At 43.6% G+C, this 25,881-nt stretch overlaps 1 protein-coding gene across 1 annotated transcript in view; it reads right to left on the reverse strand.

Annotated features, from left to right (window-relative positions):
- Window positions 1-4,225: 4,225 nt before the first annotated feature.
- Window positions 4,226-25,881, reverse strand: part of dchs2 (dachsous cadherin-related 2) — a gene marked incomplete at both ends in the record, with an annotated part of 90,272 nt that continues 68,616 nt past the window's right edge. The window contains 11 exons of the mRNA XM_080440635.1: window positions 4,226-5,418; window positions 5,749-6,034; window positions 6,852-7,378; window positions 7,703-7,814; window positions 8,555-8,886; window positions 9,703-9,888; window positions 15,658-15,799; window positions 16,563-16,852; window positions 18,808-18,938; window positions 20,054-20,205; window positions 21,696-21,907. Of these exons, the coding sequence (XP_080296761.1) occupies window positions 4,226-5,418; window positions 5,749-6,034; window positions 6,852-7,378; window positions 7,703-7,814; window positions 8,555-8,886; window positions 9,703-9,888; window positions 15,658-15,799; window positions 16,563-16,852; window positions 18,808-18,938; window positions 20,054-20,205; window positions 21,696-21,907 (3,563 nt within the window). The remainder of the gene's footprint in view (window positions 5,419-5,748; window positions 6,035-6,851; window positions 7,379-7,702; window positions 7,815-8,554; window positions 8,887-9,702; window positions 9,889-15,657; window positions 15,800-16,562; window positions 16,853-18,807; window positions 18,939-20,053; window positions 20,206-21,695; window positions 21,908-25,881) is intronic.

A 25,881-nucleotide genomic window follows, 5' to 3' on the forward strand; every position in this document is an offset into this window, starting at 1 on the left:
ACTATTTTTTAAATTTTTTTTGTGCACCTTAAGAAAAATAAATCCGGATTATTGCAACATTTGGTTTGTCATTCTGTCTACCTAGCCCTCATCAGAAAGAACTCTTTTTACAGTCTCCTTATCATGGTCAGTATCATGTCAGTATCATGTGACATGATACTGACCATGATACTGTCATGATACTGACATGAAACTGACCATGATACTGTCATGCTACGGAATCGAAACTGACCATGATACCGACATATTGGCCATGATACTGACATATTGACCATGATACTGACCATGATACTGACCATTATACTGACATGATACTGACATGATACTGACCATGATACTGACATGATACTGACCATGATACTGACCATGATACTGACCATGACACTGACCTGACACTGACATGATACTGACCATGATACTGACATGATACTGACCATTATACTGACATATTGGCCATGATACTGACATACTGACCATGATACTGACCATGATACTGACCATGATACTGACATGATACTGACCATTATACTGACATATTGGCCATGATACTGAGCATGATACTAACATGATACTGAGCATGATACTGACATACTGACCATGATACTGACATGATACTGACATGATACTGACCATGATACTGACATGATACTGACATGATACTGACCATGATACTGACATATTGGCCATGATACTGACATGATACTGACCATGATACTGAAGGTCACATTCATCACTGGGCTGTGACAGGGCCTGTGATGCAGGGTTTAATTTAGATTGATTGAGTAGGACTGAGTTTAATTTAGATTGATCGGAAACAAGTCGACAGGACTTTTTGGTGTTATTGATGTATATTCTGGTCGAAAGAGTGGCTGTATTCAGTCTCCTGGAGAGAGGTTCAAATGAGAGAAGATCCAGTCCAAGGGTTTTAAGTCAGGCATCTTTTATTCAGCCCAACAGGCTACTGCCATGTTAGGTCTAATCAGCAGCGCACCGCATCACAGGTGACAACAGTACTTTATACCAGATTCAGATCCTACTCCCAAGGGAGGCCCAAGAGTTAAGACCCGCCCTTACTCCTTTGTCGTGGCTCGAGTCCCCGCCCACAGCCTGGTATAACATTAGCATTGTCCTTACAGTGTAACAAACTTGTCTTATGTCCAATTATCAAACTTTACTTTTGCACAAAACCTTGTTTAGTAATCCTTGTTCAACATCTCTTAAGCTTTATAATAAGACCACACACATTATACTTTCATGTTTGCAAACAGTAGTTAGAAATCCAATGAGTCAACATAAGACAACAGTTACTTCAGACTGAATATTTTCCCTAAATGACATTTCTCTTTGTTAACAACACAGGTCATAGTTATCAAGACTTTAATCATTTCAACTACTCATTTAAAAGGCTTTTAGTATTGTGAACATAGTCTTACTCAACTTTGACAGAGTTAAAGCCAAACTCAAAGTTCTTCTGTAGCCATTCTGTCCTCTGTCTCTATGCATTCACTGTCTGTGGCCCACACCCAGGAAGGAACAAAGGATATTTTGATCCATTCAAATTAAGACAAAAGACTGACTCTATGGGTTCGAACGCAAGACGGGGGTAGCATCCAGGGGGGCTAGCTTCAAGCAGTCTGTATACACTAGGACAATAGTATTTTAATCAGCCTACTAACTAACAAAGACTTGGCTCTGTGACTTGTTTTGGTTCACACTTAAAGCTGGGAGCTTCTGCTCCAGGACAAAGACCAGGATCTTAAAGTGTTGACTGATCAACACATCAATAGCAGAGACATGCATCTCGTACTCAAATCTAGGGGGTTTCCTATGTAACTGCATTATGATCAGGGGAACAAAGGTTTAGGTGTTGGGGGAATGCAAAATGGATCGCCTCTCAGCCTCAGCCTGCATAACAGATGGGGGATGTCCCCAGTTATTTTCACCTTCAAGCACTGCCAACTGCAAACTCAGAATCACCTATTATTGTATCACAATATGAAATGAAATTACTTATATCGAACACCATGCTTATGTTTGAAACGATACTACATTATCCTTTTAGCCTTAATGTATGACTGTACCACGTGCTGTTTACATTTCTGACAAATAAAGTATTCAATCAATTAAATGTGTTTTATCCGTTTTTTGTATGTGCTCTAAGGACCCCCTGAGTGTCTGGGATAAAGTTTGAATTGAATTGAATCAATCAAAAGTAATGTTGATTTAGATTCAGAGTGCGTAGATGGCAATTGTGGGGACCAATCATACGAAGATAAGATTGAAAATGGGTTGGAGTGCTCGTGTACGTCTCCAGGCCTATCTCAGGGAGGAAGTAGTGCCTGTGACCTCCAGTCATACCTCCATCTGTGCCGTGGGGTGGTACTGCAGGTATTTTAACAGGACATCACGAGAAGCAAAGCCAGCCAGTTTGTAGATAATGAGGGTAACCACTGCGCTATAGCCAGGACTGGCCTTTACTGAAGTTGAACCGAGTCTGGATCACTTTCCCATTAAAACAATTATGCAACCGACTGCAGTAACCAAGTGTTTCATTTTGTGCCCACGCAAACATGTTGGCTGCAGAGCATTCATTCTTCTTTTTTTTAAAAATCATTATTCAAACATCTGCTCCTGTTCAAAGCTCCGGGCTGTGAGATAGTGATGCATGGTCTGAGGTCAGCCTGTTCCACATATTAGTTTTTATTACAGATTACAGTTAGGAAATGAACCTCAGTGCAAGTCATTATACAAACATTCTCCTCATATGACAGCTTTGTTTCATTCTAACCAACCATGACTTTATATTATATCGTTTATATATATGGAGACAAATCTTGTAAAACTCCAGTTATTGCCATAGACGATTTCTCATTATATGCTGATGTTTGCAGCCATTTTGAAAATTGGCACCACTTTTTGACCAATTAATCTGGGAATTAAACGTGACGTGGCCGGCTGCAATATCCTTAAAGTGAACTTAAAGTTCAACTTTAAAAGTGTTTATAACCTTGGGTTACAAACCTGTATATCTGGGCCTTGTAGAAGTCCAAATAATCAAACAAAACATATCCAAATATCTTTAGCAAAGGACCGTTTTCAGGCTAAGGACCCCCTAGCTGAGAGAGATGAAGCAGGGACCCCCTCTATATTGTATAAAAATGTGTTTCAGATTAACTTTTTTTTTTTTACTTGGTCGGCTCTTTTTTCCATCTACACCTATACCTCTTGGGCAAAAATGGCCGATCTACAAGCTCACAACGCCTCGCGCTGCGAGGCGTTGTGAGCTTGTAGATCTGCTATTTTTGGCCAAAGTTCTCCTCAGAATAGGGATGCTAGAGTTCAAGTGGTTAATGTAAAACATAAAAATCATATCACACAAATATTTGGTGGCACACCCTGTAGTAACTGTGAGGGTCGCGGACCCCCTGTTGAAGACCCCTGTTTTAGACTATTAGTCTTGTTTTATACATGTATATATTTGCAGAATCGTCTTTGTATGCCTTCGTCTATGTGTTGAAAGTGAAAATTTGGATTTCATCATGCAATGAAACGCCATAAAAAAACCCCAACTACTTCCCGTTTATCACTCACAGAGCAACAGATAAAGAATATTGACAATATTTGGACTGGAATCATGGCCAGGCCAGGACGTTTTTAAATTGTGCGAACACAGGGAGGATTATTGAGCTCATTATATTTGAGTGAGCTCGATATGCCTTTACCCCAGGGATAAATAAAGTCCTCTGTCTGTCTGTAATTACCAGGCCTCACCCTAATTACTACTGGTAAATGCTCTTCAACCCCCCCTTCACCCCACCAACAACATATCTTAGCACATTGGTTCTCAAAGTGGGGTCCGGGGACCCCCAGGGGTCCTTGGGGGAGCACCGGGGGGTTCCCAGCAAAATGTGTTAATTTTGCAAGAATTTTACAAAATGTGTTAAATTTACAAGCTCACAACGCGTTGTGAGCTTGTAGATCTGCTATTTTCAAAAAGAATCTTGCAAAAAAAAATCAACATTTTGAATATTTTTGTAATGTTTTCAAACAAATCTTGTATGGGGTGGTCCCTGGCAAAAACTATTTTTCAGATGGGGGTCCGCGGCCAAATACATATCAATTTGGGGGGTCCTTGACATGAAAAAGTTTGAGAACCACTGTCTCAGCATTCAGTACCATACATCAGCTTAGTGTAGCATTACTTTTCATGTGATCACACAGTTTTTTAAACTCGCGTGTCCGTCTCCAGCAGGCTGGCTGTCAGGGGACCGTAACAGTCCAGTCTGGTGCTGCTGCTGCCGACCCCGGTGTAGTCAGAGACCACCGGTGAGGAACAGGGGGTCAGCAGAGACAGAGACGGGGAGAAACTAGGGCTCCAATCTGTGTCCCTGCCCGAGGGAGAGTAGGCACATTTGGGGTAGTAGTAGGGCGGGCCCCTGCTCGGGGAAGCGCCCCGTCCGGGCGTTCGCGTGGGGACCGTCCTGACGGCAGGCCGCTGAACGGTGCCCGCTAAGAGAGGCGACGGGTGGTGCATGAGACAGCCGGTCTCTAAGGCCGCTATGTCCTCCCGGCCTCCCTGGAACTCCTCGCCGATGTCGGTGAAGACGGAGGCGAGAGGAGGCCGAAATCGCGGCTCCTCCCAGTCCGGGAGGGAGTCCCAGCCGCAGCCGCCCCGAAGCCGCTGCTCCTCCTCCTCGCATGCCGGAGAAGAGACTGACCACATGGACGTGTGGCGATGGGCATCTCCGAGCGGGATGAAGCCCCTCATCCCGACGCTCTCCTCCGAATCCCTCACCCTCCCCTCACCCCCTCCCTCCTCTCTGAAATGGTGGAGGCTCTCCACGCTCGTCTGACCCGCGCTGAGAGACGACACGGACTCCGGTCCGTCCTCCTCCTCCTGCCAAGAGAGGCGGGAGATATCGTCCGTGGAAACGGACGGGTTCGGGATCCGTAAGGTGGGCTTGGACCGCGCGGACCCGTCCCTTCGGCCGCGCGGATACTCCACGATCCATTTGATCTCCTGGTCCTCCGCCGTCTCCCCTTCCGCGGAGCCGCGGCCGCTGGAGTCGGAGCGTCTGTACGGGCTGGAGGCGTTGCTCTTCGTCGGCGCGGCGGGCCGCTTCATCTCCCGCAAGGGGATGCCGTCGCGCGATCTGCCGCCGGACCTGCCGAACGAGTTTGTACGGTGATGATTTAAGCCGGCGGCGATGGCGGCGGCCTTTCTGATGGCGGCCCGCTTGATCTTGTACTTGAGCACCACGGCCACGAAAGCGACCAGGAGAAGGAGGAACATGAACAGCGCCATGCACAGGCTGAGCACGTGTCCCGTGAGGGGAACGCCGCGGAGGGCCTCCGCCGAGCCGGAGATGTTGATGCTCACCTTGCAGACGGCGGTCTTAGAGTCGAGTCTGGGGCTGCCTGCAGATAGGGACGTGGGATTATTATGGCAAAAATAGCAGATCTACAAACTCGAAACGCGTCACTTTGCGCCACGTTTTGAGCTTGCAGATCTGATACCTTTGATGCTTTTGTGTGACACTGTAGTGTGATCAAGTAGGGCGTTCATTTACGAAAAAGCGCAAAAAGTTAGAATATGATACAAGGTTTTTGCCCGCCAGCAACGACATATAGCTAAAATCTAATATGACACCGATGCTTTCCCGGATTGAATGGGTTTTAAATGTGACTTTTTTAAATTGCGGTTAACAGTAAAACCGGTTAATCAGTCACATCATCCCTACTGTATACCTGCTGACACCATCAGCTCCACGGTGTCCTCGGCGGCGTAGCCACCTCTCCTGCGGTACACGGGGCCCGACACGGAGACGGCGCCCGTGGTCCTGTTGACGGAGAAGAACGGCGAGGGGGCGGGGCTCAGCAGGGCGTACTCCACCAGACCGTCCAGCCCTCGGTCGTGGTCCACGGCCGTCACGTGGCCGAGAGCCTCGCCCGGCCTGGCGCTCTCCGGGAGCAGGAAGTGGTAGTGTCTCTGGGTGAAGACGGGGCTGAACTCGTCCACGCCCTTGATGGTCACCTGTAAGATGTAAAACAGTTAATCAACTTTTAAATATTAATTTAATCGATTATGAAGAAAAAAGATATTTACAATTTAATAAAAAAAATCAATTAATAATATATCCCTACTTTGGCCATGTAGTAGGTTTAAAGGGATATTTCACTTTCAAAAAAACTTTTGGTCATTTTATCATCTACTCAGGCCTTTGTGAACCCCCCAGACAGTTTTTAAGTTGCTTGATTCATTATTTAGATATTTGATATTCATTTTATCAGACACGCCCCCTTCCTATACAAACCCATTGTAACTTCAAACTTCATTTTAACCATGTTAGATTCATTGAAAACACCCGTCCTTGGTTCTGGTGACTCATCCTGCCCTCCTAATGCGAGAGGGGGCCGTGTTTTTTCAATTACTTTTTTCACTTATTTTTTATTTATTTTTTGGAAAATGAAAAAAAGAAAATACAATAAAAAAAATGTAAATAAAATAAATGAAAAATATTTCAAAAAACTGAAAAACAGCTGATCTACAAGCTCACAATCACCAAGACGCCTTTTTGACAAAGTGTAAAATAACACTTAAATCGATTCATTGATATATAAAAACCAATTAAAATATAACATGCTTCTCCATGCTTCACGAAGGCGCTACGTCCTCCCGGTGGGGGCTCCTCACTGGCAGGCGAGTCAGTAGGATACGACAGCAGTGACAACACACAAATGTGTGTGAGGAGGAATCAATTGAGATAATGACTATTTAAAATTGGGGAGAAAATGGGGTAAAAGAGCAAAACATGTAATAAAACAATGATAGTAATCAGCCCTATAGTCACCTGCACTCTCACTGTAGCAGCCTCGCCGCCTCTGTCTCTAGCCTCCACCATGAAACAGTACTCGCTCTCGCGCTCGTAGTCGAACGTCTGCCTGGTGTGGACGCTCCCCGTCAGCGGGTCCACGGCGAAGCCCTCCTTCCTGTCGGGGTTCCCGCCGCCGCCGCCGCCGCCGCCGCCGCTGTAGTCCATGTAGCAGGAGGACAGGATGGAGTAGGTCAGCCGGCCGTACGCGCCGCCGTCGCCGTCCACGGCGTGGACGGAACACACCGGGGCGAACGCCGGGAGGTTCTCCGCCACGGAGCAGTTGACCGCGGAGAAGGCGAAGCGCGGCGGGTGGTCGTTCTCGTCCAGCACCGCCACGAAGACCACGGCGAACGCCACGTTGCGTTCCTCGGTCGACGGCGACGACTCCCCGCCGCCGTCGGACGCCCGGACGGTCAGGGTGTATTTGGAGTCTTCCTCGTAGTCCAGAGAGCGGTTGTTGCTGACCGCCAGAAGGCCGGAGCGAGGGCAGAGCGTGAGGTGACCTGAGCAGAGCGTGAGTGTGATATGATATGATAGTTATATACGTTGCCATAGATGTTTATGTTTATATTTATATAGCATAGAAATATTGTCTTTTTCAATGATTGAGTATTATGCCATTCATTTTCTGTTTTAAATAGCTTATTCAAAGCAAGAAGGGTAGGCACTATAAGCTACTAGCTTCAGCCTACACCTTTTCGGTCTAGCAGTCTTGTGCTGCTTTGTTTTTGTTTTAACTGTTTTATTTTTTATTGTACGAAATGCCATATGTGTGTCTGGTTTATGAGTTGTGACCGAAATAAACATTAACTAACTAACTAACCAACCTTTGGCGTTCCCTGAGATTATGTCGTATCGCAGCAGGCCGTTGGTTCCCAGGTCGGGGTCCCGCGCGCTCACCTGCACCAGGCTCGAACCCGGCGGGCTGTTCTCGCTCACCTGCAAGTGGTGGAAGAAGAAGTACTCAGATTGATATTTTACTTGAGTAAAAGTAGCAATACCACAATATAAAGATGCTCTGTTACAAGTAAAAGGCCTGTGCTCAAAATGTTACTTGAGTAAAAGTACAAAAGTATTGGCATAAAAATATACTTAAAGTACCAAAAGTAAAAGTAATAAAATGCTTGAAAATAGCAGATCTACAAGCTCACAATGCATGGCGATGCGACGCGTTGTGAGCTTGTATGTTTCATAATATAATAATGTATATCTGCAAAGTAACTAGTAACTAAAGTTATCAAACAATTGTAGTGGAGTAAAAGTGCAATATTATCCTCAGAGATGTAGTGGAGTAAAAGTAAAAGCATTGAAAATTGGAAATACTCCAGTAAAATAAAAGTGCCTCAAAACTGTACTTAAGCGTGGTATGTGAGTAAATGCACTCAGTTACTAGCCTGGTAAACCCCCTCCCTCCGGAAATCTCATTTGCATTTGATTTCAGGGAGGTCTGGGATTGCGCAGGGAGTAAGCATGCCCGAACACTGCGTGTCCGAACCAATCAGCGGCTGCTAGGGGCGGGATCATCCAATCACCTGCCTAGTAGCTTGAAAAAAAGAAAAACTGTCTGTCATCGATTCTGCGACCGGAGTCTCAGATGGGAAGTAGGCTGTGAAACAAATGTGTGTCGCAAGCTTCTTCCATTTGACGGTGTCAGGTTACTCAGTTACACCACTGCTCACCTGGGCGTGGTACTCGGTGCTCGCGAACGCAGGGGCGTTGTCGTTGACGTCGGCCACGGTCACGGCGACGACCGCGGAGCCGTTGAGCGGAGGGGTCCCTCGGTCGGAGACCGTCACGGTCAGCGCGTAGCCGTCAGTGGTCTCGCGGTCCAGCGGCCGGCACAGGACCAGCTTCCCGACGACGTTCCTCTGTCGGGTGTGGTGGACCTCCAGGCAGAAGCGCCCGTCCTCGTTCCCCCGGGCGATGGCGTAGTCCAGGCGGGTGTTCTCGGGGGACCAGTCGTGGTCCTCGGCGGTGAGGGTGAGCACGGTGCTGCCCGTAGCGGTGTCCTCTGGGAGAGGACAGTTATTATAGTTTAAAGGTGGACTTAAAGGGATACTTCACTTTCGGCGGGGGGAAACATTTAAAAAATATATTAAAAATAAATGAAAAAAGTAATGGAAAATTCATGGCCCCCTCACGCATTAGAGTGTCCTACTAATGTGTGAGGGGGCCTTTATTTTGCCATAACTTCTTTAATTTTTTTTAATATATATTTTTAATGTTTATTTTATGTGAAAGTGAAGTATCCCTTTAAACACATTTTCAACCGTATCTTTGTATCGTTGCTGTCGGGCAGAAACCTCTTATCTCTAACTGTTTTTTTCGTAAATTAACGCCCTATTTGATCACACAAAAGCATCAAAAGTGGCAGACCTGCAAGCTCAAATGGTTTGGAGCTTGTCAATCTGCTAATTTTGCTATTTTGGAATTTTAATCCTGAAAAGTATAGTATATACTGTATGAGGTTTCCACCCGACAGAGACAATATAATCCTCACTAAATGCTTTTATGAAATGGCACAATTTCAGTCTACTGATTCTCATTGGTGGACTATTCAACAAATTTTTTATTGTGCCCATTATGTAAAAAAAAGATAAACAAAAATATCTGATGTACAAGCTCACAATGTGCCGTATCGCGGCACATTGTGAGCTTGTACATCAGCTATTTTGCTAATGTGGTTCGTAATTTTTCTGAGCTTTTTGAATTTCGCCCCCCGACTACCCCAATATTACAATAAAACTAATAATAACACTAAAACTAATCAAAACTAAGACTTCAAAACATATATAATATATAATGAAAAATGCACATCAGTTCTAACCTGGGAGGGTGAGCGTGTAGGCGTCCTGCAGGAAGTGGGGGGCGTGGTCGTTGGCGTCCAGGATCAGCACGCTGACGGAGGCCATGGCAGAGCGGACGGGATGGCCTGAGTCCCTGGCCTCCACCAGCACCTGGATCAGCTGGTTGGCGGCCACGGCATTCAGGGGCTGGCTGGTGAACACGGACCCTGAGAGAACAATGACTTCAACGTGTTAATTACAAGTAGACCTGTAGACCCAGGTCCGGCTGATATTTGAGATCGGATTGGGCATTTTATTTGCCAAATTACAGTTCAAATCATCGGCGGCCTAGGTCTGTGGTTCCCAAACTTTTTTACCTTGTGACCTCAAACTAGTGAAAATAGCAGATCTACAAGCTCACAACGTGTCGTGTTGCGGCACGTTGTGAGCTTGTAGATTTGCTATTTTCTGCTAACGTTTTCCCAGAATACGGATGCTGGGGTTTCAAACCCCATCTGACCCCGGCAGCACTAATTTAACCACTTAAACTCTATACTTGGCTGACTGGATTCCCAAGGGCCCTATACTTAGTTGACTGGATTCCCAAGGGCCCTATACTTAGTTGACTGGATTCCCAAGGGCCTTATACTTAGTTGACTGGATTCCCAAGGGCCCTATAGTTGACTGGATCCCCGAAGGCTCTATACAAAATATCTTTGCCGAAAATAGCAGCCGATCTACAAGCTGCTATTTTCGCAGAGTGTTCGCCCTCACACTAGGGATCGCTAGGATTTAAGTGGTTCATTCTGTACCCAGTCTGACCCGCTTCAAACGCATTCAGAGACCCTGAACCACACCCATATTAAAATCAGTCTTTTATTATACTATCAGTTGGATGAAAACGTTTTATTGGCTCTCATGGCACGCAAGAGCAATCATGCAATTGCTCAAAACACTTGAAGGTATATATTGCGGCTGTTTAAAAGGCCGCGAGGAGCTAAACATGGGAGAGAGACACTTGTATGACATGCGTGCACAAGAATTCAGGTTCACTCCAATCCTTGCGTTTGACCATTTATTCTCCACACAACACGTTAAGTACAACAGTTCCCAGCATACAGTACTATTATATCTAAACGTGGATGTTACTGTGTTGCGATATGATATGATACGTTACGTTAGTTGCGGTCAACAGAAATTATCGTCTCCCACGCTCACCCCCTCTCTATCCAGATTCCCACACTATAGTGCCCAGGTGAACGCCATGATTCATTATTAGCGTGCCAGCGCCCCAGCTCCAGTGATCACGCCCACCACCACTACCAGTGCAGTGCCCAATCTGTCAATTAAGTGTGCAATACCTGCTGTCAATAATAAAAACGCAAGACTTGGCATAAGTCACATATGGCTCCTACAGTATAGGCTCCATTTATACAAACTTTCCACTGTCCATGATTAATATCCCGGACATCTGCAATGTTTTCACCGTAACACGACTCACTGAGTCTGCATGGGTTTGACATTAAGTTAAACATTAACATTTACAGTAAGTTTTACCGCAATGATAACCTATCATTGATAGACCTTCCACTGTCCAATGTCCATGAATCTATCCCCAACATTCTGTACTAATGTGCATTACCACAACACAACTCAGCGTGAGTCTAAACATTAATGTCGAACGTCAACATCGATGTTTTATGATAACCTGTCAGATAACAGAAGAGGTTGTCCGCTTCTCCGCGTGATTTAAGGCTACTCCATTACAGGCAAGCAAGATCTCAGTAATGCCTCACATGGGACATTAGCGGGGGCGGCTGTGGCTCAGGCGGTAGAGCGGCTGCTTGGGTAAACCGGAGGTTCCCAGTTCGATCCCGGGCTCCCCCAGAGTTAGTGTTGAAGTGTCCTTGAGCAAGACACTGAACCCCTAATTGTGCCCGATGAGCAGGTCGTTGTGTGAATGTGTGAATATAATGCCCAAGCTCCCTTGGACTGTATAAGGCACTATATAAATGCACCATTTATCTAGGTATACTGCATATAGGTTGTATTAGGCAACATACACCAGGCCAGTCTATGAATGCAAAGAAAGAAAATGTCACCCTAAAATAGCTAATTGCCATTTGTGAGGGATTTACAAAAGCACAAAAAAATATGCCCAAAAAAAGACATGCCCAAAAAGGGACACCAGGGTTAAAGTGGTTACTGGGCGGGTTAACAGTGGAGAGAGAGATAGACAGGACAGGAGCTAATATGGAGAGGATGACATACAGCAAATGGCCTACTGGCTGGGAATCAAACCACGGACTAGCTGATCAGGGCATTTTGCACCCCTGTGGAATGCTAACCACTTGGCTATCGTGTCACCCCAAGCTGTGAAACGTACTTAAAAGGAGCACTTCACACATTTTCAACCTACTGTTCAGACGCCTGCCAACCAATGACATGATCAGTAGGGAGGTTTTGTCCTTTCAACCACCAATGAGACACACAGCGAGTAGACGGAAATGGTGCCATCTTATCATGAGCACTAGAGAGGACCAATTACATGAAGACGCTGTCTGGTTGAAAATGGGTGAAGTGCTTCTTCAAGCGTGAACCCACACAAGAGGGAAGGGTGGAATTTCTTCATGGACAGAGTCATGATAAAGTCAAGGCCCTGAGAACTCTATTCCACACCGACACAAATCCAGGTTTCACTTCCCATTAATATAACTGACCACAACGAATGACAAAGAAGAGCTGTTGGCCAGCGCCGCAGAAGGCTGCTCTATCTCAGCTCTATTCGGTTGGAAGTCTTCTCACTTAGGGGCTTTGGAGATGCTTTTACATAACAGATAATAGCCAGTGGTGGAAGAAGTACTCCGTTTTTTGGGGTTTAAAGGTAGGGTAAGTGATGTATTTTCGTTAAAATTATTGTTAAATACTTTAGCTCTATATTCTGATAGTAATCATTGCTATAGTATAGAGCGTTTGTTCAGTAACAAGAGTCACCCTGTCTCTCAAGCTCTTTAGTAAAAAAAAAGAAAAAAGAGCTGGAAATGCATTTTCAGGTCAGGATACCAATTTTATCCAATCTCATACAGCATACAGGATAAACAAGTGCAATTGGAAGTGATGACACAAATAAATGAGCAGACACACTTGGAACTGGAACACTATAAAATTGAAGATGATAAATGGCTACTCTTTCCTGATTGGCTGAAATTGGAAACCCACCTGAAAATGTATTTTCTGTTTATTAAAGAGCAGGAGAAATGAGGAGGACCCTGTTACTGAACGAACACTCTATAGCAATGAATGACTACTGTAACGGCCGAGAAGTGCAGCGCCCCGAAATGGAGTCGAACCCTTCAAAATATAGTGTTTTAACCTTTTGATAAAAGGTTTAGTTTTAACTAAAAGATATCACTTACCTTACCTTTAAGTCAAAGTGGCAATACCACAAAGTAGAAATACTCAGTTACAAGTAACAAAGTATTGTATTCAACATTGTATTCAACATTTTACTGGAGGGAAGGTGCAAAAGTATTGGCATCAAAATATACATAAAGCGCAATGACATAGAGGTTTGGGTTGTGTATTAATCTTGTCATGATATAACTGATAAGAAGATATATCTTGCGCCGTTGCTCCTTTGATTAGAAACTGATGATCCAAAAATAGTCTCCTCATTGACTTACATTGCAGAGTGAAACAGGTCTCAAAGTCACTCTTTTAGTTTTTTTGCGTACAGCAGATTCTGCCAATATATAACGTCACAAAACCCAGTACAGCTTTTTAGTGACAACTTCATGTTGATTTAGCTATTTGTATTTGGAAGAATGCAAATAGTTCTTCAAAAAGAAAATGCTGTACTGGGTTTTGTGATCTTATATCGTCTCTGTCGGGTGGAAACCTCATATCTCCAAAACATTTACTTTTCAGGATTCAAAAACAAAATTATCAAAATTAGCTGATCTACAAGCTCAAAACGTGCCGCTTCGCACCGCGTTTCGAGCTTGTAGATCTGCTACTTTTGATGCTTTTGTGTGACACTGTAGTATGATCAAGTAGGGCGTTAATTTATGAAAAAACAGAAAGTTGAATATGGAAATAGGAGATTTCTGCCCGACAGCAACGATATATCGTCAAAATCTGGTTTGTTTTGTGCGTTCGTTTATGTGCTAACAGCGTGACTTTGAGAGCTGTTAGACTGTGGCAATGTAAGTGCAAGACTGTTTTGTGATGATCCGTTTCTAATCAACGGCGCAATTGGTCTAGCTATATCATGTTACTTTGCAGCACTGACAGAAGCATGGCCTATTAGTAACACTCTGCAATCCACGACCTCTCAACGCCTGTCTCCACCACTCCATCTCTCTGTCGGGTCTGTTTCTCGTACTCATTTGCACGTTTGCAAGTTAACCCGTTAAGACCGGGAACGCATCTGTGTCATTTTATTTCTTTGGGCTATTAAAAAAATAGCAGATATACAAGCTCATAGCACGGCACCGAGTGCCGTGCTATAAGCAAACATTTTAAACTCAAATCTTTGCTTCTGGGGGGGTCCCTGGAACAACATGTTTTGAGATGGGGGTCCGGGCCAAATACATATCATTTTGGGTGGTCCTTGACATGAAAAAGGTTTTAAGCACCACTGATATTATAGCAACATAAGGTTTTTCAAAAACTAGAATACATTTGTAGAACCCCCAGAAGCAAAGATTTGAGTTACAAATGTTCGCTTAAAAAAAAAAAGATACATTCAATAAAATAAAAAATAGCCAAAGAAATGTTAAAATGACACGGATGCGTTCCCGGTCTTAATGGGTTAAAACATTAGCATAGTTGGAACTGCGTCTTTTGGCAGAGCGGAGCGGTGAGCATAACCTTGACGGCTGCATGCAGAGCTGTTTAGAAAACTGGGCAAGTCTCTTGTGTTCTGTTGGAATAAACCGCTTTATTGACACAGGCCATAAAAAACAAGACGAGCCGCGCCAGAGAAATTTGATTTTAATAGAGGGAATAAACAGGCTGAATATGAAAATGAGCCTGCCAGACGGTCGTACGAGGCCTGAACCTTGGAAAGCACGCTGCGGCAGGCTGATGGAGTGCAGCACTTTCAATGTCACTCATAATCAGTGGTGGACAGTACATCTACTCAAGTACTGTACTTTAGTACTTTTTTTTTAGTACTTTACTTGAGTACAAGAAAACACAGAGGCCGACCGGGTGCTCAAAGGAGATTAAAAAACGAAGTCTGAAAAGTATGCTGAAGGTGCGTCTAAGATCAGCAGGAATGCAGGCTTAAAAAGAAAAGGAGATAAAGTTTATTATATAAAATTTGGAATTTTTATACAATAAACTTATATATAGTATATGTATACAAGCTCTCCTCCACATTTTGTGAGCGCTCGGATCTCCTCTTCTTTTGACTTTACTTAAGTATTATTATTATTTTTTAGTTTTTTTTTTACTTACTATCACTCTACACACTACATTTCACAATATTGTATTTTTGACTCCACTATATTTCTAGGAAGGGACCCCCAGTCCCTAAACGTACAAAAATACTTGGATTAACCACTTATTTGAAATATATAGTGAAAGTACGATATAGAAGCTTGGAAGCTTGTACTATATCTCCCAGACTCCATCCTCAGTCAGAGTTCAGAGTTTGAATGAATGTAGAATTATGTGCAGGATCAGGATGTAATTTGTATATAGATGTGAGGGAACTTAATTTAATTGACTACATTTAAAAAATATATTTTTGCCAGTGTGCCAGTGATCACCCTCCCCTGTGCCAATGTTGGCACCCGTGCCTAAGGTTGCCTATCCCTGCCCTACTTGATCATACTACAGCGTCACACAAAATTATCAAACGTAGCAGATCCACAAGCTTGAACTTGTAGATCTGCTACTTTTGCTGTTTTTGAATTTAAATCCTGAAAAGTAACAGTTCTGGACATACAAGGTTTCCACCCGAGAGAGACGATGTGTGAATACCTTACCGTTGTCAGGATGGATGTGGAGGCCATACAGAGGAGATGACAGCAGTCTGTATGTCACTCTGCCGTTGTCACCAGAGTCTCTGTCACTGGCTGATACTGACATCACCAACGTGTTGGCCGGGGTCAGCTCTGACAACTCCACCTGCAAGACAATGAGACTCATGAGAGAGAGGCCACTTTGGTTCCATAATTCCTTTATTTTCTATTTTCTACTCCCAAACTGTGGAATAAACTCCCAATTGCAGTTCAGAACTGCTGATTCACGCCATTTCCCCACCATAGTTTGAAGACTCACCTCTTCAGACTTCACACCCTAGCACTCAGCTCTTCAGACTCTACTTCACGCCCTAGCACTCACCTCTTCAGACCCCACCTCACCCCATAGCACTCACCTCTTCAGACTCTAACTCACCCCCTAGCACTCACCTCTTCAGACTCTAACTCACCCCCTAGCACTCACCTCTTCAGACTCTACCTCATTCCAGTGGCTAAATGTAATTTTTTTGGGGTCAGGAAATTCAATGGGTGAATTAGAAATCAGTATAGCTTATACACACCCTAAGTTTGAAGTTAGTCTGTTAGACATTGGCAGAGTTATGCTCTGGAGGCGTCATTCCAAAGCCTATACCACTTGTGCTATAGCCACGGCCCACTTCTGTGACGAAAGCGGAACTGCCTCTCGTCTATCAACGGTGGGGGCGTTGTCACATTCTAATACAGCCCAAAACCCTATTCTTTTGACTGGTCTGGTGGCGTGCATCCATCGCTGAGCACTGAACTGCCAACCCCATCCTCTCAGAATGGAATCCCGCTCGAGGCACTCTTTTTCCGACAACCACGGCTGATAAAGTATAGTTTTGGACTGCGACGGAGGCGCAGCAACGTTCGGTTACTTAGATAGTTACCTGGTAGGAGTGACGGGTGAAAACCGGCGCGTTGTCGTTGGCGTCCAGCACGTGAACTTTGACCTCTGCGGCGGTGCGGTGGAGGGAGTCGGACGCCCAGACGGTCAGGGTGTGCTCCTTCAGGTCCTCGTAGTCCAGGGGGCGGGTCAGCGTCACGGCGCCGCTGTAGCGGTCCATGGAGAAGCAGCAGCCGTCGGTGTCGCTGTCATCCTGGAAGCTGTAGGTCAGAGGAGGGCTGAGGTCTGCGTCGGTGGCCGTCACCCGTGTCACCGTGTACCCAGCGGGCAGGTCTATAGGGACAGCCAGAGTCATTACAACGGTGGCTCTCGAACCCTTTTCATCTCCTTTCCACCTGCCCCCCACCCTCTTCTTCTCCCCCTCTTCTTTCTATGGAAACTAACGTTGCGATGGGAACGATGTACAAAAAAGAATTTCACCCACTTTTTTACCTTGTAAACCTGTGATGTGACAATAAAACTGATTCTGATTCTGATTCTGATGTCAAGGAACTAATCGTTAGTCTGGGATCCAGACTGCTTCGTTACGTTCGGTGGATTTTGTTTCTCACTCGCTATACAATCTGGAAAGCCTCCTATATCCATGGGTGAAAACGACCCGCAGCTTCTGATTGGTCTGTAGGGGGGGGGGGGGGGGACCAGTGTTGTCCAATGTAAACTTCGAGTCACTTCCTGACTTGTCTACGTCATTAAAATACGACTCAAATGGAGGCTGGCCAGACTGATAAGTGAGAAATAAAATCAGCCGAACGTAGCGAATCAGGCTGGATCCCAGGCTAACTAATAGTTGCTGTTGGGCAGAAACCCCTTATTTCCATATTCTAACTTTTTATGTTTTTTTTTCTCGTAAATTATTAATGCCCTACTTTATCATACTTCAGCGTCACAAAAAAGCATCAAAAGTTGCAGATCCACAAGCTTGAAACGCGGCGCGAAGCGACCCGTTTCGAGCTTGTAGATCTGCTACTTTAGCTATTTTTTTATCCTGAAAAGTAACAGTTTTGGACATATGAGGTTTCCACCCGACAGAGACGAAATGACGTATTTGTTCGTGGACCCACATCAGAATTTTATAAAAGGCTCCCATGGACCCCCATCTAAGATTTGTGCTCTTAAAATGTTTTATTCAAAATTTGTCACGTTGTCGCAAATATGTGAGCTTGTAGATCCGCCATTTTCAAATTGCCGATGTATATAGGGGTTAAACAGATTTTTATTTTATATTACCTGATTTTGCGTGGGACCCCCTGGAAGCACCTCAAGGACCCCTGGGGGTCCCCAGTCTCTGCTTTGAGAACCACTGCATTACAACATACAGTAATACAGTACCGATGTTTACCAGCCAGCGCAATACCACAAACACACATTAATTAACTGACGACAACGCATGATGTAGTACAGTGGCTCCCAAACATTATTTTCCTTGGAGCCCCCCTTCTCACATCTGTCAAAACTGAGACCCCCCACATGGGCGCACATGCTCACAATGCGTCGCATTGTGAGCATGTAGATATAAGCGCTTTTCTTTTTTAACTGGAGTGATCACTCGCGCTTTGAGCTTGTATATCTGCTATTTTTGAATAGCCAGAGAAATCTAAAATGCGTTCCCGGATTGAATGGGTTAATAACAGCATAATGTATGTGCGCGTATTATTCTGTAACAATCTACCTGCTGTACTGTATATAAAACACTGCTGTTTCATGGTCATTCACGAGAAGCGTAATCAGAGTAAACGGGCCAGCTGTAACATTTATAAGTTTCTGTATCAGTATAACAAAGTGCCTTAAAAATAAAGACAAAAGACAAAACAATGGGTCGGATTGGGGCTCGGGTTGGACGCATATTTACAATGAATGATTGGGTTCGAGCAGGGCTGAGTTACCACTGTTTCGGTCTCAGGATGGGTTACTTCGGACAATAAAATGTGGCCCGCGCTGCCTGTAAACACCAGATTATACCACACTGGAGTCCTTACTTAATTTGTGTTGAGTAAATCATAATATACAGTAGTCAGTTTTAGTTGCTTTACGCCACGTTTTGAGCTTGCAGATCTACCATTTTTGATACTTTTGTGTGACACTGTATGATCAAGTAGGGCATTCATTTATGAAACCAAAACGCAAAAAGTTAAAATATGGAGATAAGAGGTTTCTGCCCGACAGCAACGATATAATAATAATAATAATAATGATAAAAAAATCATGGGTGATGCATATTGAGGTCTTACTCTCTGCTATAAGCACCGGCTCCATGGGGGGCAGGGTGGGGGGGTTGTCGTTCACATCCACCACCTCCACCCTGACGGTGGTGCTGCCACTGAGGGGAGGGCGCCCCCTGTCTGTCACCCGCAGCACCAGCCTGCAATGACAAGGGACAGAGGGACAAAGAGGTACAGCATGACATCTGACACAATGACGAGGACAAAGGGACAAAGAGGTACAGCATGATATCTGACACAATGACAAGGACAGAGGGACAAAGAGGTACAGCATGACATCTGACACAATGACAAGGACAGAGGGACAGAGAGGTACAGTATGACATCTGACACAATGACACAATGACAGCTAAGGGGACAACTGTCTAAGACAGTGGTTCTCAACCTGTGGGTCGGGACCCAGACATGAAAAAAAAACGTTATGGAAAAGACATGAAAGGAAAAAATACCATTACTGCATCAAAAGTAATCAACAGACTATACTATAAAAATGTGTCAAACATTGGCCAAATTGTCAAATAATACAAGGCGTTGCGAGGCGTTGTGAGCTTGTAGATCCGCTAATTTTACAATATTTATCTGTGGAACCGAGTCAAACTACTACAAACTACAATTCCAAGTGCTTGTCAGGGTGGGGGGTCCCCAGTTCAAATATTATTATTTTGGGGGGTCGCGGCCTGAAAAGGTTTCAGGGAAATCGAAAATATTTAAACTTTTAGATGGACAACTGAAGGTACTGTGTGTTGATTAGTTATACATTACATTGTAATAAACGTGTGCATATTAAAGTTGCTGTAAGTGATCTTTTTTTGTTAAAATAAATGCTCAATATTCTGATAACAATCATTGCTATAGAGCGTTCGTTCAGTAACAGGGGTCTTCCTCTCTCTCTAGCTCTCTAGTAAACAGAAAATACATTTCCAGGCTGGGATACCAGTTTCATCCAACCAGAAGAGGGAACTCATACAGGATACAGGATAAACAGGTGAAATTGGCAGTGATTGAACAAATAAATGAGCTGGAACACAAGCCGATGAATGTTTTTTGTGGGGGTTTCTCACCTGTTCGGATAATATTTTTCCTGAAAATGTGTTGAGAGAGGTCTATAGAGGTCTCCACATCTGCTGTAGAGATGTGGAGACCTCTACAGCGGCAATCAATCAAACAGGGCTTAAGTGGTTAATCTTTTTATTCTTAGAATGTCCTGTAAATAAATCAGTGAAATAGTGTTAAGATGAAGGTGAAGACAGCTCACTTGTACGAGGCGATGAGTTCCCGATCCAGCACAACGTTGGTAGCCAGGATTCCTCGCACAGAGTCCAGGACGAACGCTCCGTTAACGTTCCCCGACGCGATGGAGAAGTCCATCTGACCGTTAACACCGCTGTCAGCATCCGACGCAAACACCTGACAATGAAACCCAGGAGATTTTTATTAAACACCCTGTAAGGCAGTCATAATGTGTAATTATATGTATTCTCAGTTAGTCGCACTACAGAATAATGTGTTATTTAACCCAAGGGTTCCCAAACTTTTCAGGCCGCGACCCCACAAACTGGGGACCCCCAACCCTGACAAGCACTTGGAATTGTAGGCATTACATTTAATTTAGGCTGCCCTAGCGCGTCTGATATCTGGTCTAGCGGGGCGGGTTCAAAATCTCCGGAGAGAGAATCCGTGGGCTCCCATTGGTTCACCCATCTGTGTGCCCGCCCCTGCGCCCCTCCTCCTCCCCCCAATGTGCAGCATTGAGAGCCCTGACGTCACAACATTTGGAGCGACGCCCACTGCGCTCTGGTTGGTTGGGGAAATGAAAGGTTGACTCCCACTTCCTATGCCAAGAAACGTCAACAGGCTGGTCCAGGCTCTTATTTTTGAGCAAAACGCGAAGGAAAATAAAAGCCTGGAGATCGAGGTTACATTTAGTTTGACTCTGTTCCAAAGATAAATATTGTGAAAATAGCTGAACTACAAGCTTGATAATAATAATAATAATCACACTGCGAGGCGTAGTGAGCTTGTAGATCGGCTATTTTCACAATGTTTGCCTCTTTCTTAAGTAATATTTGACAATATGGCCAATTTGGTGTTAAAAAGGTCTTAAAAGTCATTAAATTGTCACTTTAGAAATGTGCAGATATACTGCATGTCGGTTTGTTTACTGTTGAGTGAGAAAACAATGTTGCACATTAAGCTAATAAATCATCTGGAGACCCCCCTAAAATTATTTGGGGACCGGCCCGCCTGGGGGAACTACTGATTTAACCAACCCGCCATTTTTATATATATAAAAAAAAAAAAAAAAGGTTTCAAAGCCATTCAAAACCAAGCTGCCCTCTCTGGTGTGAACGCTCGGGTGTGTCCGCTGAAGTTCGCTGTGTTCCAATGGAATGGAATGGGGGATTGTGTGGCGGGACTTTATGTGTAGTGTTGTGTCATGGTGTTCATTAAGGTGATTTATGTTGATTATGTATTTTGGTGTAACACCATGAGTGTGATGTCACAGGAAAGCCAGGCTCTAGCTTACCGTTAGAAATGCAAAAATAATTGAAGAATGGCATTCATAAAATTGTCGTCCTAAAATGTTAAGACCTGGAACGCATCTGTGTCACTTTTAGATTTATTTGGCTATTCAAAAATAGCAGATATACAAGCTCATAGCACGGCACCGAGTGCCGCGCTATGAGCTTGTAGATCAGCTATTTTTGAAAAATCTTGAACATTATATTTTTTTTTTTCAAAAACTGTTAGGATTTAGAAAACATTTTAAAGAATCGGTCTTAATGGGTTAATGTCCTCACAAGTATAATACAAAAACGTGCGTGTGTGTGTGTGTGTGTGTGTGTGTGTGTGTGCGTGCATGTGTGTGTGTGTGTGTGTGAGTGAGGTGTCAGCACCTGCATGATGTAGGAGTTGGGGACTTGTCCCTCCCAGACGGCCGTCTTGTAGTGGGCGTGTTCAAAGGCGGGGGCGTTGTCGTTGACATCCAGCAGGGTGACAGACACCCTGCAGTGGGCAGTGTGACGCCCACTGTCCCCCACCACCACCAAGTGGACCTGATGACTGTCCTCAAAGTCCAGAGAACCCCGTCTCTGCACCCGGATCTCACCTGGAGGACAAGGACACACAGGAGGGTTATAACTTATTACCGTTGATTTGATGCAGATTAATCAGATTTTCTGGTTAAAATAGATGTTAAAGGTTTCATGACACCAAATTTCAATTGTTTTATTTTTCTGGTTTCATTTTTGGTTTTCAGACCTTGGTTTTCAGTAAAAAAAACTGAACTTTGAACATTCAGTGGATTTTCTGTGGTCTGGGGTTTTCTGAATAATTAGGCTCAGAAAAGTGTTGCGATTGGCCCGTGGACTTTGATGTCCATTAATCCCGCCCCCTCTTCTCTACTCCCCGCCCCTCCCCTCCCCTTCTCCTTTTGGGGGGGGGGGGGGGGGGGCGGGGCAGAGCGGAGGCGATGATTGACAGGGAAAATCCCTCAACAGCGACACCTGCTGGCAAATAGTTGTTTTTAAATTCGGTAACAGGATTTTCTCACCGTCAGTTGATGCCTCATATCCATATGAGTCAAACCGCTCGGCTCATTTGTTTATTTTTGGAACACAGTTCTTATATGCCGCGATATTAAACACTTCTATGGGAATTCAGAATGGGGCGGGGAAAAAAAACGTGACCCAGGTATGATGCGTACATTACGTCAGACTTCGGTGCCCTGTTCTGATAGTAATCATTGCTATAGAGCAGGGGTCTTCAACAGGGGGTCCGGGACCCCTAGGGGGTCCTCAGAGTTACTACAGGGGGGCCACCAAATCTTTGTGTGATATGTGATACACTTGAACCCTAGCATCCCTTTTCTGAGGAGAACTTTAGCGCGAGGCGTTGATCTTGTAGATCGAATATTTTTGGCAAAGAGTGTAGAGGGTAAAAAGAGCAGAACAAGTAAAAAAAAAAACAGAATTAACTGAAACACAATTCTATACAATATAGAGGTGGTCCCTGTTTCTCTCTCAGCTAAGGGGCCCTGAAAAAGACCCCTGCACTCTATAGAGTGTAACAAACACAAACACTCTATAGAGTGTTTGTTCAGTAGCAGGAGTCTCCCCGTCTCTCCGGTTCTTTAGTAGACATAAAATACATTTTCAGGTCGCATACCGATTTCATCCAATCTCATACAGGATGCAGGATAAATAAGTGAAATTGGAAGTGATGAAACAAAGACATGAGCAGACATAATTGGAACTGGAACACTATAGAAATGAAGCTGATGAATGGGTTCTTTCATCTGATTGGAAGAAATTGTCAACCCACCTGATCTCTTCTAGAAAAAAAATGAATGAAAATGATTCTAGAAGAGCACAGAGACCAAATACATGTACAACCACAATAGTCGTGTTAGTTGTATTAACATACTTTAACTCTACCAGAGTGGACAACATTACATTATATTCACTAAAATAAGTTATGTGGTGTAGTTTAAAGTGGTTTTCGAACATCAAAAAACAGGATTCAACTGTACAAACCCAGACTAAGCCTGTTGATCCCGTTTCGGTTTTTCTTTTATTCAAACAGGAAAGGAAAATCGCATAATGCCATAAAAACGTCTTTTAAAATACTGTTGAGTCCTACTCAGCTAAAAAAAAGGCTGCTTTTCAGACAACTTCCTGTCCCGCAGCAAAAGGAAATAACAGACCGGATTTTTTTAAAGGAGCATAATTCAAAGGGAAAGATATTAATAATAACAATAAAACAGATCTAGACATTAAGAGCAGGGAAATGGAAACAGAGGTAAGAAATAAAGGTTTGGTTCACAGCCCGCTGGATCTGGACCACTATATCGTTGCTGTCGGGCAGAAACCTCTTATCTCCATATTTTAACTTTTTGTGGTGGAAAGTAACTAAGTATATGTACTCAAGTACTGTACTTAAGTAATTGAGAGCCCGTAAGTATCAATTGGTAATTTTATTTTACTTGTGTATTCCCATTATGTCAATACTTTATGTGTCTACTCACCACATCTCAGAGGCAAATATTTGTTTTTACTCCACTACAATTATTTGAAAACTTTAGGTACTAGTTACTTCGCAGATTTAGATTATCATTACGAAAAACATACATTAACCAATTAAGGCCTATTTTATACATTGGCTATTCGAAAATAGCCGATCTAAAAGCTCACAACGCATCGCAACTATTTCTGAAAAAATTGACACATTTAGAAAATGAAATTGGACATTATGCATAATGAGTACTTTTTCTCTGGTATAGTATATTTCGATGCCATGACTTTTTTTGTACAAATTTTAATACAGGAGTTTTACTTGTATCAGAGGCAGAGCATTTCTACGTTGTGGTGTTAATCCATTAACATCAGCATTTTAAGATTTCTTTGGCCATTAAAAAATAGCAGATCTACAAGCTCATAGCGCGGCACCGAGTGCTGCGCTATGAGCTTGTAGATCTGCTATTTTTGTGAAGATTTGTGCAAATCTTTGAATATATATATATATCTTAATCTTTGAATATAATTTTTTTTTTAAGTGGACATTTTCACGATTTTTCAAAAATAGCAGATCTACAAGCTCATAAAGCTTGTATATCTGCTATTTTTGAATAGCCAAAGAAATCTTAAAATGACACAGATGCGTTCCCGGATTGAATGGTTTAATTGCTACTCTTAGTCGAGTAACACATCTGAGTACTTCTTCCTTCTTCCGCTGCTAAGAGTCCCAGCTTTCGGTGCGGCGCTGCTCTGTGGACCCGGCCCGCTGAACATGTCCGTATCGTTAGCCTTTACGCTACACTGTGGCCATATGAAAATGCTCAAAGGAAAGCCAAGAGGACCATGACTCTAATGAAAGCAAGCTGGCAGAACGCTTATTGATTCCAGCCAAAGACGGAGTCCAAATTAAAGCCTGTTTTTCAGATGAATTGAGGGGGTCACATACTGTGCACGGTATGCTTTAGGACAGTGGTTCCCAATGTGGGGTCCCGGGACTCCCCAGGGGTCCTTGAGAAGGGTTCCAGGGGGGTCCGCAGCTAAATGACCGGAGACTCTGAGACAAGGTTATTATAGTTAACGAAAATTAAAGGAATAACGAAAATTCAAAAATTGAAGAAAACGTTTTCGTTAACTGAACTAAATAAAAACTAAAATAAAAAAGTATCGTTTACAAAACTTAACTAAAAGGAACTGAAAATATAGACAAAATGCCCTAAGTTTCCGTTTGTGGATGGTTGGTGGTTCATCTGAGACTGAATACATTTTGAAATGCTATCTTTTGTCAAGTTTGTATTACACAATACTTACCTTTTCAATCCTGCACCTGACAAATAACCCCCCAAAACAACTAAAACTAACACTAACACTAAAACTAATAAAAACTAACTAAAACTATTAGCATTTTCACAAATAAAAAACAAATAAAAACTAGCAAATCCGCTCTAAAAAAGTATTAAAACTAATTGAATTAGAAAAAACATATTCAAAACTAACTAAAACTAAACTAAAATGAAAAATCCAAAACTATTATAACCTTGCTCTGAGAGTGTACAAATGACTCTCAGAGTTATGGGGGTCGGTGAAGGAAACAGGGGGTCCGTGAAATGAAAAAGGTTTGATAATCACTGCTTTAAGAAGTACCTACATTACATATGAATTGTACAGGCGAGTCTGAGGAAGGTAAAATATCATAAGATCCTAAAATGATCGAGGTCGTCCATTTCACAAGCTTTTTTCCTTGGAGCCCCCCCTTCTTACATCTGACAAACCTGAGACCCCCCCCCCCTACACGTACGTGCGTACGCACACACGGACACTATATCGTTGCCGAAAACCTCTTGTCGACATATTTTCACTTTTTGTGTTTTTTCGTAAATTATTGCCCTACTTTGATCATAATACAGTGTCACACAATAGCATCAAAAGTAGCAGATCTACAACCTCGAGACGCGGCGCGAAGCGGCACGTTTCAAGCTTGTAGATCTGCTACTTTTGCTATTGTTTTATTTGAATCCTGAAAAGTAACGGTTTTGGACATAATGAGGTTTCTACCCGACAAAGACGGAAA

Source organism: Gymnoscopelus braueri (genome assembly GCF_963280865.1).
Source record: "Gymnoscopelus braueri genome assembly, chromosome: 2".
NCBI lineage: Eukaryota > Metazoa > Chordata > Actinopteri > Myctophiformes > Myctophidae > Gymnoscopelus > Gymnoscopelus braueri.